Genomic DNA, 18,468 nt, shown 5'->3' with positions numbered 1-18,468 from the left:
ATATACACTACACAGCAATGTACTTTCTTGTACTGCCTGTGTATAAGCAGATGAAAGAGAGCAAAAACATATATATAATCTTTATACTTCCTGCCCCAAGAGATCTTGAGCAGCACTGAACAACAGAAGCAGCTCTAGAGAGGATATCGGTTTCCACTGGCCACCGAGAAAGCAGAATAACAACTGGGACCCAGGACGCAATTTATTAAAGGATTATACTATCCTAGTCAGAGGACTGATTTTTTTCAAGCAGAGATTATTGCTAAAATCAAGCCTTGATTTATCTGGGATTTCCACATTACAAGGCAACATGCTTATTTAGCTGACCCAGGGCCTCTTTAGATGCTAAGCAGAGTAAGTTTCCACACATATTTCTCTTGTTTCTAATTAAGATACAGTTCCTATTGTAAAGAGCATGGACAGATACAGGAAAAGTAACAGTCACTATCTTTGAACGGCTGGCATCTGGACAATTTTTCTTTCTTTGTATACTTTTCTACATTTCCTGAATTTTCACAAAGCCTATTTATTTTATAACTTGAGAGAAACTTATTTTCTTCTTCAAAAAATGTTATTTCTAACTTTTTATTATTTACAACCTTGTTGTAAGTAAAAATGAAACAAAATAAGTGACATATGATATTTATGACATCTGAGAATCTTCCCTTACTGCTCTTGAATGCAAAAGGAAGGAAAGGACCAAATCTCTATATTATTTCTATTTCCCAACCTGAAAACATCTACGCTAAACATCAATGAATGTATAATCAATCTTAAAACATTAAATTACTCCTCTACATTCCATTCCCTTTCCTTAGAGAAAATATGACTTCCTTTAGGGACAAAACTAGAAGGAAGAACCAACAGGCTGACTATCCCAAGAGCGGGTACAGAACACATTGTCAAAGAAGCTCTATGAAGGACTCAAGAAATCAGTTCTCAAAGTCAAACTTTTGTAGAAGAATGAGAGGACTGCAAGAGATCCCTTGTCCTGTTACCACCCCAAAATTGAGTGGTTTGGTCTTCTCAATAGGAATGTATAAAGGGATTAGCATTCAGAATCACCTCCCTTGCACCAGCAGTAAGTTCCTAAGGGTATCTTGAAGTTTTACATGAAATCTACAACACAAAATTCAACTGAGATAGATGCTTGATTGGTAAGCTGATAATCTGGTGGGCTTTCACATAAATATATTCTGTTTCAATGTCTTCCCAACATTATTTTCACAGAAGACACTGGGAGCTCCACGAGAGACGGTAGAAAAGGTCCAGTGCTGGCCACACACAGATTCACCTTCCGTTATAATCTGCTTATGGTCGCTGAATACTTAATATGTACTAGGGGCTGTTCAAAGCACTTTCACATGTATCAATTCATTTAATCTTTATTTTAAAAAAACCTCCATGGAGTATTAGTGTCCTCATAGTTAAGAAAACAAAGGCATAGAAGGTTAAGCAGAGGTAGAATCTGAAGCCAATGCTCTGATCTAAACCAAGAAATTCAACATTGGCCCCAAACTTGCATCCCTAGTCAGAAGAACAAAAGCTGCACACTCTTGGCCCTCATGTGGTCTCTAAGTACCACTCTTCACTAAGAACTGTGGTTCATTAGGAGAATGGCTGATGCTAAGTCTGGGACAGAAGTGTACAAATTGTGCCTGTGACACATTATGGTACCAGAAAGAAAGGAAGCCATCAAAGATTACTGATTATTCCAAAAGGACAAAGGAGCCAACCTGAAGGGGCTCCTACTGGCAGAGGGGAAAAGCTGAGTATAAATGATAATAATAATAATAATAATAATAATAATAATAATAATAATAATAATAGTAATAATAATAATAATAATACTATAATGACTTCAAGCGATAGAAACTCACCAAAATAAAAAAGTTAATGGGCTTATACTAATGCTTGAATAAAATAAAGGAAGAAACTAATTATGAAACCCAGTAATTAACTGGACGTGCCTGCCTTAGTCTTCACCTTAACAAGCGTCTGTTGTTACTCAAGCATGCTGCTAAGGGTTCTCATCTCCCCTTCAACACAGATTCTTTCCAGTATACACTCTACCTACTCAGAGAAAAATTCTGCTAATTACGACTTTCTCTACCCTATTATATTTTTAATGGTGTCTATCCGCCTTACAGACTGATGCTCAGGGACCTGTCTGGTAACTCTGAACCATATCCAATTCCGAACAGAACCACATCTCATTCCCATATAACCTCTGCTACTTACAGGCTTAAAACTCTTCACTTAAAATACCGGAGCAGTCTGACATCTAAAGTTTTTAAACATTTTGTATATTGCGTTTTTATTTGATCTTCCATTATGATGAGTATATGGCAGTATTAGATTTTAAAAAGGATATCATGCACTAACCCCTTTCGGTGGATTTCCATCGATTGACTCTGTTTCTGAAACCCGACTAATTGATTCACGGGTAAAACTGATTGACTTGGATAGTTTTTCATCTCTCTCCCCACAGTCATCCAAGCTGCTTCTTCCTGGACTTCTGTAAGAAACACACCATAGAAACATAAACAAGGTCACTGCCACACAAATGACTGATGTAGCCTCCTCATCGAGGTCCTTTTCTGTAATAAAGCATTTTGACAACAAACGTTTTTTGTAATGTAACAAACAAGCTTCTACTTATAACAAAGCTATCTTCTTAAATCCCATGCAAATTGACATCATTGCAAAAAATAATACATGCTCATAAAAGATTTTATAAGCTTCAGAAACCATTAAAAATTAACCAAATACAAGTGGCCATAACAGCAACTAATAAAATGAACATTGCTTGTTTAAATTTTAGTTGTGGACAATGAAGAATCTTCAAAAGGTGCAGGGTAGATATTTGAACTGGATGCCAAGCAGCACCAGAAGGCACTTTTAGATCTCCTTCCTTGGGATTCAGTCCCAGCTGCCATAGCAAATACCTCCCAGAAGTGGAAGCTCTTAATGTCTGAGCACAGAGCCCATTCACATTCCATGCCTCCCTTCTTGCTCTTCTCATTCTTATAACAGAAATTCCTAAGGCTGAAGAAACAGCTTTCAAGTAGTTATAGGGACAAGTCTATAATAAATGTCTTGGGAACTGCTTTTCCTCTTTCAAGGAGAAGAAAAAAGTATATTAAATAATAAAGAAGCACAATGGATCTAATTTCCAGTGTTCAACTCTACTGAGCAATTATTATTCCCATGCAATCACTGCTACATTTAGACTTAAAGCTCTTCTAAAATAAAGTAACAGCCTGACATCTTAAGCCATATTATCCTGAGGAAGAAACAGAAAAGCTAAAAAAGCCTCTCAACTCTATTCTTCTCCAGTCAGTCACTCCTGGTCGGGCAGAATGGCAGGACTCTGAGGGAATCAAACAAACAAACAAACAAACAAACAAACAAAACCAACTCCTAAACCAACTAGACCACTAGCCGTGTGTCTGAACTTGAGGATTTTTAGGATGGAGATGGCTTATGGAGAAATAAAGAAAAAAGGAGGAAGGAGACTGAAGGGAAGATTGAAAATGAAGAGAAAGAAGATGGAGGTGCTGGGGAAATAAAGGTTTGAGACACATGTTTCTCTCAGAGGTTGGAAGAATAGGGAAAAGAGCAGAAGAGAGAGCAAGGATCCTGCACACGTTTTCCTTTTCTTTTTTTTTTTTTTTTTTTTAAATTTAATAGAGGAACTGGGGACTGAACCCAGGACCTCGGGCATGCTAAGCACACACTCTACCACTGAGCTATACCCTGCCCCCTGCACACCTTTTCTTAGAGAACATTCAGTCACCAAGAGAAAAGCTGGACATTGGAGTGTGTAGAGCAGCTGATCAAAAATATTTATTCTTTCTGTCTTCAAAGACTAGAAACTTTTCAAGTCAGCAAGGACCTTGGAGATCATCCAGATTAACTGCCTCCTTCCACAGATGAATAAAGTGAGGATCAGAACGGTTAAGCAATTTGCCTGACGTTGCTCAGCTACTTGGTGGCAAACTCCAGACTAGAATCCAGATCTTCTTTACAAAAATGTTAGGTTCTCTGCATTATGTCAATTGCTTTTCTACCCAACTCCAGTACCTGAGAGAGGCTAGTAAACTTTACAAGGAGAGAAGTACAATTGAAATTTTTAACTTTAGAGAAAACTAATAAAGTATGCATGTGCAACTGTGTAAAAAAGACTGTAAAATATTAATGCTGAACTGACACAATATAAATAGGATAATAGGATCAGCATAGCTAGAGGACTATCTAGACAGAGAAAAATTTTTGTACACACATGGAAACTTCAAAAGATTTCCATTTTAAGACTTACTTGCCACAGAATTTTTTAATAAATAATTTACATAATTTTCATTAAGATATAATTCATATACCATAAAATTCACCCTATTTAAAGTGTACAGTACAGTGGTTTACAGAGTTGTGCAGCCATCACTACTGTTTAATTTTAGAACATTTTCAACACCCCAAAAGAAACCCCATGCCCATCAGCAGTCACTCCCGGACCCTGGCCAACACTATGCTACTTTCTGTCTCTATGGATAATACTGATTCTGGACTCCATTTCGTAACAGTGGAATCACACAATATATGGTCTTTGGTGGCTGGCTCCTTTCACTCAGCTAATGTTTGCTATAGAACTGTAGTGTATTATCCTTAGCTGTTTTTATTGTTATGACCTCAATTACCACTGGACAAAATGCACTTTTATTTGTACAGGTTAATAAAAATGTCCACTCTTCCAAATGAATTCCCATCAGTCAAAAATAATCTCTCTCTGCTCTGAATTTTTCTGACATTATCTATTGCTCTTTTTGGCCCTTGTCATTTTCAACAATTATTATCACAATTATTTGCACTCCCTGTAGTGCTGTAAGCTCCTTTCATTAATGCTCTCAATATTTATTGAGTGCCAATTACATGACAAGCACTATGCTAGGGTATCATTGAGAAAAAGTCGTATTATCTTTGTATCCCTCTAAATACCGACCAGCTAATTTACTTTATTGTTATTTATAAGTGCAGAGATTTCACTAGGTACTTCTCCAGATCCTTAGTAAAAAGATTTGCTAACATCAAGCTTTAAGCAAATCCTAGGTGACAAATGTTACAAAGTTAACATTTCCTCATATGACCTGAATTTGCTTGCCAATTTAGCAAACTATTTTCTGTCCTCACCTTTCACTCATTCCACTACAGAAAACTGGAGAACCGGAGAACCGAGAGGCAAATTTCACCCAAGGGTGAATAAATAATTTGAAAGTCTCAATTAGTAAAATCTAAAATAAATCTGCTTTGATTAATAATAAATAAAATTTTAACATTTCAAAATGTTCTGCGGTACCTTGGCTGCACATTATCCTCAATCGATAGGGACAAGTTCTCCATCTCTTCAGCATTTAGGCCTAGCTCAGTGCCATAGTTCTGCTGGAGCAGCTGCCAGAATTCCTGTCTGGTCAGGCTCTAGAACAACAGAAAAGTCACACTGACCATTGGGAAACAACATAGTATATAACACAGTGAAGTCAAAATGACCCGCTGTGCAGCAACTGGTGTGTGGCTTTGGTCGTTACTTGACTTCTAGACATCAGTTTTCCGCATCTATAAAAAGTGAGTTAACAAAACCTATCTGGCATAGCCGATACTGAGAATACGTAAATGATGATTTTAAACTGTGTAATAGAGTAACTACTGTCAATGTGAGGTTAAGACTTAAAATTTCCTTTCCATAAAATATTCTGTTCGTAGTTCCTGGCAACTACTAATCTGCAATTTAAATTCTGCAAGCCAATCAGTTTACCATGACCACTGGGTCACCATTCAGAGTTCTAATCATCAATTCAGAACCCCTCTTCTTAATCCATAATGTATCTGAATATTTTAACTCCAGTTAAAACCTCATATATCAATAAACTTTAAATTACATTTTTCTAAAATATAAAATGCAAGAGGCGAGAATTCAGAATATTTCTTTTGATTTACCTTTAATAAAGTTCAGCTTGTCTTTCTTTGTAGGTATCATATCACTATTAAATTATCTAATACAGAAACCTCGTGTGTTATAAAGCAAAACAAAAACAACAATAGTAATGATAACCATCGGTCTGATTCTTAGAAACATTTAGATGGTTAACACATGATTAAGCAAGGTAGAGGTAGGCAGCATAACACTTGAAGCAACCATTGGCAAGATTCTTTACATCCCTCATTCATTCAACAGACATTTATTCAGAACCTACCAAATGTGTCCCACCGCAGTAGATGCCAAGGAGGATAAAAATGATGTACTACTTGCTCTCAAACAACTTACAGCTGAAGAAACGTGAGAGACTTTTAAGTAAAAATTAAATATGACAAACTGTAACATTATTATGTACTAAAGTACAGTAGAATCAACATGATACAGAAGTCTAAAGGAAAGAAATATCACTGTGGATTAGGGTGGTCAGATAAGGCTTCACATTAGAGAAGGGTCTTCAGCTGAGCTGAAGGAAGGACATGAATGGAGGAAATGGAGAAACGAAGAAATTTCAGGAGAGGGAACCTACATAAAAATACAGAATAAATACATGAAAAATATAAATAATATTTGTTTGGAAGTCAATGAGTAGTTTATCAGCCTAACTGGAGTAAAATTTTAAGTGGGGAAATAGTTGGAATAAATATAGAGAGATTTTACGGGGCTAAAACATACAAATGCCTTGAATTCCTCCCCGATACTCCCAGCGATAAGTACCACACTTCCTTTTTTCTTTCTCCTTGTTTGTCCTCTCTGTCTAGTAGCTATGGTATCTTTGTCTGTTACATTACACTATGCGACCTTCATTATTACATTTCATGGAAACTCAAAGACATTCGGAAGAAAATTCCTGCACTTTAGACTACTAGTTCTCAAATTCCTAGGATCCACAACAGTAGTTGATGAAACTTTAGATATTATTATAAGCATTTCAAAAAGTCAAAAATACCCAAACAGTTACCTACAATAAAGTTGTTCAAGCTAAGTAAAATGTCAGGCCTCTTTGTTTGGGGCTGAATTTTATTATCCTAGAGGGGTTATCTCAGGCTTAATAAACAATAATATTCTAACATTTTATTATTTAATATACACCACTTATTTGGTGGACAAAAAGTCTTTTGAAGCATACTGTTCATCGAAAAAAAACTTTAAAAATCACTAGTGGTAGAGAAAGTTAAGGAACCACTGTCCTCGACCCTGAAGGTACACCCCTAGACATTTCTTTTCTGACTCCCACTCAGCAAGAGCCATTTGTGAGCTTTTTTTTTCCACAGTAGCAGTTAGCTCATACTAATAATTAACTCAATATTCCAAAGACATTATCTTTGAAGTACTTTTAGTGTCACAAGTGGATGGTTAACTTTATAAAGAGAAACAAGCAATATTTCAATATACTTGTGGAAGATTAATCTTTTATAAAAACTATTCTGAAATAATAGGTATCAAACTATTCCAAAAACAAACTAAAGCAAGTATATGGACAATGATAAACACTGAGACAGCTACCTAAGAGTGAAAGAAATAAAGCTTTTAAGTAAAATAGTAATAACAAAAATACAATTTTATTTGACTATGTAAGTAAATGTCTTAAATACTATCAAAAAACTCTCAGGGGTTAATAGCACAGTACTTTCATTATACTTTAAAATCTATTAATTAAATATAAATAATGTTAATGGTAAACAAAATAGAACCCATTTAATTCAGAATCTTATAGATTTGCTAATTTGTAAAAATGAACTTTTCTACAAAATTGGCAAAGTGACAAAAATGGTTATTTACAGTCATGCTGAACATTCAAACATTAAAATATATACCGAGACTGATATTCACAATTCTTTCAATAATCACCAGCAGAGCCAAGGTTAAGTAACCATAAGAAACAACCTAAATTTTAAACAAAGACTGAACACTTACCTGCAAACAGCGGGAGGGAGGCCCCCCCCCCAGCCCCCGTTCACCCTGATGAGCACTTGAACAAAATAAAGACAATCAAGCAGTAATCAGATAAGGCTTAAAAGTCAGATCAATGTCTGGCCCAGAAAGCTTTGTATTCTAAGCATGCTTGAAGTCTGTATCTGCAGCAGAGTTCCAAACATTTAATGACAACTATGTAGAATCACTGCTTCAATCTTCTAGTTTTATTATGAGAAGCTTTTCCTTATAAAAGGCTAGTTCTATTATAATTTAAAGCACATTATTTGTCACTTCCTGGTTTGTAGTATCAGCACTCTTTCCAAGGCTGCCAGACAGAACGCAGAATTGGAAGTTACACCTCGCTCTACAGGTTCCTAAAGCCACTCCTACTTGAACAGGGTAGGTAAACAGGGTTTTATTAAAGGGACAGTATCCAATTTTTGCAGTTCTACACATCAATTAGAAAAAATAAAATGCAAATGAAAATATCTTGCTTATGCTCAATTATGTAAATTGCCTACGCAATACTATTTTAACCTCGTTTTTTAAATTAAATATATTAAGGGTTAAATTTTCTTTTCCATGCTAATACTTCCTATTCCATTCTGGCAATGTCATCATTTCTTCATATACCACTTCTTCAGTACTGGCATCCTCATCAGATGCCTGCATTAACCCTTTACAACGATCAAGGACTGCATCTCTTGAGTACTGGAAATGGAACATCAAGAAATGGCAGGAAGAACCAGCTGTTCAGGTGGAGCAATTCCAATAAGTATTCAGCATATTTTTCATCATTGAAAAGTTTACATCTTGATTATTCAATAATTCTTTCCTTTACAAATACTTTTTTACTTTATTCAGAATAACTTCCTGGCAGGGACCTGGACTATAATAAACATTGAGGAGAGTCCCATCTATCAGTTCTAATTTATTTCCCAGAAGAAAAATCTTCCTCTAAATGAAACATCAAATCTTGCCCTAATTTCTACCTAGCTGTTCCATTTAATTCAGTAAGGTGTATAGATAAGTCAAATGCTACCTGATGCACTGCAAGGATCAACCTTTTGGGGGAGGGGAAGGGTTGTTAAAACCTAATCATTTCATACAACAGCAGAATGAGGGACCAGAGTGACCCTGAAGGATACCACTTGCTCAAACTGAAGAGAGCACACGAGGGGGCTAGGTTCTACTCCCTAAAAACCAGTGCTTTTGACATATTATAGCAGTTCTCACTGACCGAAACCATAGATAGGTATCCTCACTCTACTACGGTAACCAAATAGCTATGAGAAAAATATACATTAACTCTACTGTAAATGATTTTATATACTTCTGCTAAATATAAAAATCCCTTATAGTCAACCACTGGATAGAGAGCAGAACTAAGCTTAATAGGTTTAAGAGGGAAAATAGAACCTAAGACTGGGCCCCAAGAGAGCCTGGCACACAAAGGCTGAGTAGGAGACGGGTGCCCAGCAAAAAAAAAGAACAAGGGAAATATCTGAGAGGTAGAGGCCAGTTCAGAAAGAATGATATGGAAATTAAGGGAAGAAGGTGTTTCAAAATAGAGCATGCGGTGGTGTGAGATGCTGCTGAAATAGCCAAGATGAGCTCATGTATGGCAAATGCAAGTGTGCAGAGGAGTGAAGCAGCACCTGGGTGACTAGGGGGACACAGGGAGGGAGAAGGAAAGAGTCCATGGGGGAGGGGCAGCAGCCAGGTCATGAAGAGCCTGTATGTCACGCTAAAGAACATGGAGTCCACAGTGTCAAAATATAAAAAGCCACCTTCTAGTTTCACATTGAAAAGTAACAAATTCAGAAATGTGTTCTAAAAGATACACTTTTAAAATTACTATTACTTTGGAAACAACCAAAAGGACAGATGAGAGTATTAAAAAGAGATCTTTAACACAAAGAACTATATTCGATAGCTTGTAATAACCTATAATGAAAAATATGAAAAAGAATATTTATATATACGTAGAGCTGAATCATTATGCTGTCTACCAGGAACTAACACAATGTTGTAAATCAATTTTTCTTCAATTAAAAAAAAAGATCTTTAGGAGATTATTATAACGGTTCAAGCTAGAAACGTTGAGAGCTTTAATGACGGACATGGCAAGTTAGCAAAGAAGACATAAGAAACAAGGATGTACCAGGTTTCTGGCTTAGGTGACTGGGCAGGATGAGGCACACTTTGCTGACCAAGGGAAAACAGGTGGAGGGTTCTACCAACCAGAAAGGTTAAAAAATAGGAAACAATATATATGAATACAAATATTTCTATTCTGCCAGGCTAGTATATAGAAAATGGAACTTAAAATAGCTATCAATGTGCCTTTATTTTTTCCATTTAGGTCTGGCTGTTACACTTATTAGATTCATAGCACTACTGGAAAACTTCTAGATTTCCAAGTAATTCCAAAATCACTGGAGAGGGGCATTAGGAAGAGTAAGAGGATTTGATAAGGCTGAGGAGTCTACTGGAGAAGGCTAGATGACAGGCCTCCAAAAGGTCTCAAAGGTGACATAACCTTGATAAATTGACCACTATTTGGAGGAAGGCCTCAGCACTGTCAACATCCCACAGGAGCACTCAGAGTGGCCGACTTAAACGAGCCACACTCACAGGCTGCATGTACATGCTCTGTAGTAAATACACTAATGCATAGTAGGGAAAAGATCCTTTCTAGATTTCAAATTTCAATCATTCTACCATCCAGGTGCCTGAATACCTTGGAAGTCAGACTGTCACCAGAAATGTGCATGATAAACATGGAGTACAGCACAGGTAGATAGTTTTAAGGGACAATTTACTGTGACACTGGTAGGGCCTGATGACTCATCTCTGTATATTTTTCTAGTGATCAAAGTCTGCCTCTGTGATTGCTTTTCTGCCCTAAGTCCTAAATTCTCAGCCTAAGTCTGGCCAAGCATCCTCCAGATTGACATATTCTTTCTGTATACATACTAGTACAATTAATCAACTATTTTAAACTCTTTTAACCCACTTGAGAAACAGGATACCCTTCTGTCATCCTTCAATCAGAGACTCCCAAAATAGAAGCTGGAGAGACATGTAACAGAATTTGGAGAGGGAGGGGTTTGTATACATTGAAAAAGCTCCCCTCATCACCTCATCCCTAGTCCTGACACATGCCCCTTCCTTCTGCCCTTTGGGAATAAGCCTAAAAGCCATTCTGTCTCTTTAAGCTTTATAATTTAAAATGAGCACAGATTTCTGCTCTACCAGGCCCTGGATTTAAATATTCACTTTCAAAATGTACTCTTCAATTTCCATGAAGAGCTAGCTTCCTAGTAGCTCCCATGTACTGGCAAGAGAGACTGCTATTATCTCTCTGAGAGAAAAATAGTGCAAAATGAATAATTTGATTCTGTACACATCCTGCCTATATTATTAGTATCAGTAATCCCAAATCTAATAATACAATAATATCACTAGAAACAGAAAAGTATTAATGAGGCTGGAGTAGCATGCTGGGGCCAAATCATACAGTCCTTACATAAAACTTTAAAATTTTATTCCAAGGGTAATGGGTATTAAGCAAGAAGCTAATACTAGCAGGCATACATGTTAAAAAAAACAAAAAAATAAATAAATCTGGCTTCAGTATAGTTCAGAGGTCCAAAAACTGTTTCTGTAAAAGACCACAGAGTAAATATTTCAGGCCTTGTGGCCCATTCAGTCTCTGTTGCAACTACTCAACTTTGCCACTGCAGTGTGAAAGCAACCACAGACAACACAGAAAGAATGAGCATGGCTGTGTTTCAATAAAATTTTATTAATGGACACTGAAATTTGAATTTCATATAATTGTGTCATGAAACATAATTGTAAAATCACTTCTACTTTGTGGACCATGCAAAAACAGGTAGCAAGACTGTCTGACCTGGTACAGAACATGGAAGGGGGAGGGGCTTAAATGCAACAAAATAGTGGAGGAATCAAGTAGGGAAGGGCCTAGGGACTCATCTTAAACCAAGGTTCTATACAAAAAAAAGAAAACATCAATTGTTTGTTTCAAAGAACGGAGCTGACACGCTCTTCTGGCCCTACGAACCCCAAATACTCAATGTGCTATCTAGAGAAGGGTGCCAAACTCAAGGGTTGTGAACTAAGTTGAAGGGATATCAATTACAGCATGAATGACCACGGTGATAATGTAAGCATGTCTAAACATTGAAGACTTATGGCAAGCTAAGCCAAATATCTGAAATAAACTGTTCTTTCTGAAGCAATGCATCAGAGGAACCTAATGAATGAAAAAAAAATGTACTTTTAAAAGCATTCTTTGCCAAAAACAAAAAATGAAATGAAATTTTTTTTAAAAAAGCATTCTTTGAGATAAACAACAAGGTCCTACTATACAGCACAGGGAACTACATTTGATATTTTATAATAACCTATAATGAAAAAGAATATGAAAAGGAATATGTATACATATGTATATATAACTGAATCACTATGCTGTACACCAGAAATTAACATATTGTAAATCAACTTCAATACGTCAATAAAATTTAAAAAAGCATTCTTTTTCAAAGGCATTATATTTGCCTCCAGCTTTTTTTCCTTTTTGTGGATTTATTTTACTGAAGAAACAAATACACACAAACACACATACATACACATAGAGTTAAAATCACTCTGTTGTATTAATCTTAATGGACTAATCTTTTATCTAGATTAATCTGCTTTGTTTTTAAGGCCCCCTTATGCAAGAAGTAAGCAAAAATCAGACATATTTACTTTTATTCTCAAATTCCTTCATTATATCAAAATCCGGTAATAAATATAATATTCTAAATTTAAATCTTCTAAAAATATTTTGAATATATGTAAAATTTATTATTCACATTACTTGTCTTACAGAATTTAGTTAGTCTGTATATTTTATGGATTTTGATTTTTTCCTTCTTTTTAAAAATAGTATTACAAAAGATCAAGAAATCTAACCAAAATTTAATTTCTTTAAAAAAACTAGAAGACAACTGAGACTTGTAAAATTACAAACAATATTGAGACTACACGAAGCACCTAGCACTATGTCTGGCACCTAATACTTCATAAGTGAGAGTTACTATTATTGTTATAGATATTAGTATATTAAAAAAATGTTCTTCAAAGATCACTAGGAAGGGTAGTTTTGTTGTTGATTTTATTTTCTAATTCCTTTTCTGGGTGAATTCTACAGAGTTTAAAATTCCAATTAGGATAATTTTAAAACTGAGATCTCACCTTAAACTTTCATTAAGTTCTGTATAGCACTTAACATATAGTATATGCGTAAATGTGGATTTTTGTCCTACCATAGAGCAGAAATGGTCATCGTTCTATTTATTAAAATGAGAGCACTGCGTCTACTTGGAATAGAATTGCATGTTCAACATTAAAGATAACCAAATAATCCAAAGATCTGAAAGGTAGAACTACCGTAAAAACATTGATACTCCTCTGAGCACATCAAGAACACAGCTGACATCAGGATCTTTCCAAAGAGGGTTAGATTTTACTTCCAGTCGGTAGACAGCGTTTATCCGCTATAGTGGCCTCAGGAGAGTCCTGGAATTCCCTCTCTTCCTCCCACTTCAAAGAGGTTTTTGTTTGTTTGTTTGTTTTTCTTTTTTCATTACATTTCAGATCTCAGTTTTCCCCCTGGCTAAGCCTGCACTTTATCACTTCCCTGGAGGTATTTGTTTTCCTGAGGCTGCATCCCAATTTCCTCTCGTGCAGTAAGCTCGAAAGTGATTTGGAGAGGCCGCTCTGATCCAGCGTATCACCGAACGTGGGATGCGGTAGCAGCTCCTTGTTAGAATTAAATAATGCACCCGGGGTATTTCCAGAGCAATCAAAACAACTTGGTGTTTGGGGTAGAGTTAGCCATGTCCCTATGGCAACATTGTAGTTTTCAGCCCTATGCCAGTAAGAGCAGCCATCTGTAATTATGATGATGCGTCTGAACGCGGCGGGCCTGCAGTTGCGGGGCGGAGGCTTTCCACAGCACGACCTGGAAGGGCAGAGTGGGGCTGTCGGGCCGCACACCTCAGTGCAGCGGTTTTGTGCTCTTGCAGTTGGCTGCCAGGCACTGCTGGTCCCGGCACCCGCAGGCCTGCCAGCCTGAGCATCTCCCAGGCCAGGAGCATGGGCATCGGGCTCCGAGGGAGACTGGGCGCCCAAACGCCAAGAAAGACTCAAGGAAGTGGGGGTTGGTCTTGGGGCTGCCCTGCCAGCCTTGTCTGTTATGCAAGGGAGGGAGGAGGGTCTGTGCTTGGCACGCTTCCCTACACGACCCGCTTCTCTCTTCTCTCTCTCCTCCACCTCCCGACTTCCAGGTCACTTCGCATCGTATCCCACTCCCCCTGCCCCTCCACCCCACCCCTACCCTGAACTCCAGGAAAGTGAAAGCATCTGAGCAAAGCACTGTTTGAAAGAGCCAAATCTTAGCAGGTTCCCTAAAGTTTGAAAATTCGTTACAGCATTCAATCCTAAAATCCCGCAGGCAAAATTCGTCCACTCCAATGAGGGGCTTATCTGGGGAGTGGTGGGGAGAGGTCAAGTTCCCACCAGTGGTGTTTGAGCTCTCACTGCAGAGGAGCCTTTCTTATCAGCTGGAAAGCTCTATTCTTCTCCCAAACCAGTTGTTTCAGTAACAGCTTTACTTAGATATAACTCACAAACCATAAAATTCACTTTTCTAAAAGCATACAATCCAGTAGTTTTTAGCATATCCTGAGTTGTACAACTATCAGTACTAATTTTAGAATATTTTCATCAACCCAAAAAGATGCCCAAATTCATTAGCAGTCACTCCTCATTCCTCCCTCCCCTGTTCACAAATTTATTTTCAATTTCTATGAATTTGCCGATTTTGGACATTTAATAAAAATAGAATCATCAAATATGTGTTCTTTGAGGACTGGCTTCTTTCACGTAGCATAATGTTTCAAGGTTTACCCATGTTGTAACATGTATCAGTACTTCACTCCTTTTTATTGCTAAATACTATTCCATTGTATGACTATACATTTTGTATATCTGTATGTACACTTTCTTCTGTTAATGGACATTGAGGATGTTTCCATTTTTTGGTCACTATGAATAAAGCTATGAATATTTTAGTACAAGTTGTTGTGTGAACGTAAGCTTTCCATTCCCCTGCATAGAAACCTAGAAATGGAATTGCTGGTTCATATGCTAACTCTATGTTCAACATTTTGAGAGACTACAAAACTGTTTATCAATTTTTTCAGTTTTATGATGCGACAGCAATGCATGAGCAGTCCAATTTATTCACATCTTCAACATCTGCTAATCTGTCTTTTTATTTTAGCCATTCCAATGGGTGTGAAGGGGTATCTCATGGTTTTGATTTACATTTCTCTAATAGCAAATGACACTAAGCATCTTCTATGCACTTGGTCATTTGTATAACTTCTTCGGAGAAATTACTATTTAAATCCTTTGCCCATTTTTAATTGGTTATATGTCTTTTTCTTGTTGAGTTGTAAGAGTTCTTTATATATTCTAGACACAAATACCTATCAGATATATAACTTGTACATATTTTCTCTCAATGAGTTAGTTGTCTTTTTCCCTCTTTTAATGGACCCCTTCAAGCACAAAAGTTTTTAATTTTGATGAAGGCCAATTTATCTTATTTTTTTCTTTTGTCATTTGAGCTTTAATGTCCTATCTAAGAAACCAATGTCTAATCCAAAGGGCTTGAGGATTTACAGCTACAGTTTTTTCTGAGGGTTTTATACTTATAGATCTTGCACTTAGGTCGATGATCCATTTTCAGTTAATTTTTGTATATAATATGAAGTAGGGGTTAAAATTTATTATTTTGCATGTAGATATCTAGTTATTCTAACACCATTTTGTGAAAAGACTATTCTTTCCCCCATTGAATTGTTTTGGCACCCTTGTCAAAAATCAATTTATGATTGGTTAAGTGTAAGATTTTATCTCTGGAGTCTCAATTCTATGCCATTAACCTGTATATCTAGATTTATGCCAGGAGATATATTGCCTTGATTACTGCAGCTTTGTAGTAAACACTGAAATCAAGAAGTGTAAGTCCTCCAATGTTAGGAACAGAATTGTATCCCCCTAAATGCACATGTTGAAGTTCTAACCCCCAATATGATTATACTTGGAGATGGAGACTTTAAGGAGGAAATTAGGTTAAATGAGGTTGCTGTGGACTGAATTATGCCCCCCCCAATTCATATGTAGAATCCCCAAATCCCAATGTGATGGCATTTGGAGATGGGGCCTCTGGGTTCCAGAACTCTAAGAAAATAACTTTCTGTTGTTTAAGCCACTCTATGGCATTTTGTTATGGCAGCCCTAACAGACTAATTTATCCAACTTTGTTCTTCTTTTTTAAGATTTGTTTGCTATTGTGGGTACCTTCTATTTCCATATGAATTTTAGGGTTCACTTGTCAATTTCTACAAAAATACCAGTTGGAACTCTGATAGGGATCACACTGAACTGCAGGTCAATTTGGGGAGTACAGCCATCTTAGCAATATTAAGTCTTCCAATCCGTAAGCATGAGATTCTTTTCGTTACTTAAGTCTAATTTCTTCCAACAATGTTTAGCAGCTTTCAGTGTACATGTATTATACTTCTGTTAAATGTATTCCCAAGTATTTTATTCTTTTTTGATGTTATTATAAACTTTTTAAATTTTATTTTCAGTTTTTTTATTGTGAATATATAGAAATACAACTTATTTCTGTATTTTGGTCATGTATTCTGCAACCTTGCTGAACTTATTAGTTCTAACATGTTTTTATTGGTGCTCTTAGAATTCTATACATACAAAAACATGTCATCTGCCAATGGAGACAATTTTATTTCTACACTTTTAGTCTGGATGTCTTTTACTTATTTTTCTTGCCTAATTTCTCTGGCTAGAACCTTCAATACAATGTTGAATAGAAGTGGCAAGAAAGAGCATCCTTGTTGTGTTCCTGGCCTTAAGAGGGAAGCATTATAGTCTTCCACCATTAAATATGCTAGCTATGAGCTTTATGAGGTTAATGAAATTCCCTGCTAGACCTAATTTGTTTTGTTTTTTAATCATGAAAGGATGATGGGTTTTGTTAAAATTTTTTTCTGTACTGATTGAAATGATCACGTCGTGTTTTTGTCCTCTATTCTAATATAGTGTATTATATTGATTGATTTTCATATGTTGAACAACCTTGTATAAATCATGGCATATAATGTTTCTTGTGTATTGCTGGTTTTGGTTTGCTACTATTTTGTTGAGGATTTTTGTGTCTACATTGAGCATAAATACTGGTCTGTAGTTTTCTTGTGGGGTTCTTTGTCTGGTTTTGCTATCAAGGTAATACTGGTTTCATAGAGTGAGCTGGGAAGTGTTACCTCCTCTTTTGTTTTTTGGAATATTTTGTGAAGGACTGGTGTTAATTCTACTGTAACATATGGCAGAATTCACCAATGAAGCCATCTGGGCCTGTGCTTTTCTTTATAGGTAGATTTTTTTATTACTAGTTCAATCTCTTTCCTTGACATAGGTCTATCCAGATTTTCTATTTCTGCTTGAGTCACTTTCAATAGTTTGTGACTTTCTAGGCATTTGTCCATTTCACTTAGGCTAACTAATCTGTTGGCACACAATTGCTCAGAGAATGAACCCTTTATTTTTGTAAGGTCAGTAGTAATGTTACCACTCTTACTTCTGGATGAAATCATTTTAATCTTCTTTTTTCTTGGTAAACTTAGCTAAAGGTTTGTCAATTTTGTTGATCTTTTCAAATAAAGAACTTCTGGTTATGTTGATTACCACTATTTTTTATCCTATATTTCATTAATTTCTGTTCTAATCTTTATTATTTCCTTGCTTCTACTTGCTTGGAGCTTCACCTCTCTCTTTTTTTCTAATTTCTTAAGGTGGAAAGTTAATTCAAGATCATTTTTCTTTTTTAATATAGGTGTTTATAGTTATAAACTACCCACTAAGCACTGCTTTATCTATATCTCATAAGCTTTGGTATGCTGGGGTTTTTTGCTTTCAGTTAACTCAAAGTATTTTCTAATTTCCCTTGTGATTTCTTTTTTCACCCCTTGGCTTTCTAGGAGTGTTCTGCTTTATATCCACTTTTTTTGTGTGAATTTCCCAAATTTACTTCTGTTACTGAATTCTAATGTCATTCCAGTGTGGTTAGAGAACATATTTTGTATTATTTCAATCCTTTCGAATTTATTAAGGCTTGTTTAATGACGTAGTATATGGCCTCTCTCCTGGAGAATGTTCCGTGTACACTTGAGAAGGATGTATATTCTGTTATGAGTGGAATGTCCCATAGATGTCTTTTAAGTCTAGTTAGTTTATAGTGTTGTTCAACTCCTCTGTTTCCTTGATCTTCTGTCTGGGTATTCTATATATCAGTGATAGTGGGGTACTGAAATCTCCCAACAATTATTGTTGAATTGTCAATTTTTCTCTTCAGTTCT

General features: G+C 36.2%; 1 protein-coding gene across 5 annotated transcripts in view; it reads right to left on the bottom strand.

Moving 5' to 3' along the window:
- The window catches only part of GRAMD1C (GRAM domain containing 1C), an 86,788-nt gene that overhangs the window by 28,811 nt on the left and 39,509 nt on the right, over nt 1-18,468 (bottom strand). For 4 of the 5 annotated variants that reach the window (XM_074363785.1, XM_074363777.1, XM_074363768.1 and 1 more), the window contains 2 exons: nt 5,354-5,472; nt 2,386-2,518 (listed from right to left, as the gene is read on the bottom strand). In XM_074363785.1, coding sequence (XP_074219886.1) covers nt 2,386-2,518; nt 5,354-5,472 — 252 coding nt within the window. Of the gene's footprint in view, nt 1-2,385; nt 2,519-5,353; nt 5,473-7,945; nt 10,008-18,468 lie in introns of those variants that run through there. The other variant, XM_074363788.1, reaches the window with a different exon arrangement.

This window comes from Camelus bactrianus, chromosome 1 (assembly GCF_048773025.1).
Source record: "Camelus bactrianus isolate YW-2024 breed Bactrian camel chromosome 1, ASM4877302v1, whole genome shotgun sequence".
In the NCBI taxonomy this organism is placed as follows: domain Eukaryota; kingdom Metazoa; phylum Chordata; class Mammalia; order Artiodactyla; family Camelidae; genus Camelus; species Camelus bactrianus.
The sequence above is the reverse complement of the archived record's forward strand: the minus strand, read 5'-3'. Positions and strand labels throughout refer to the sequence as shown.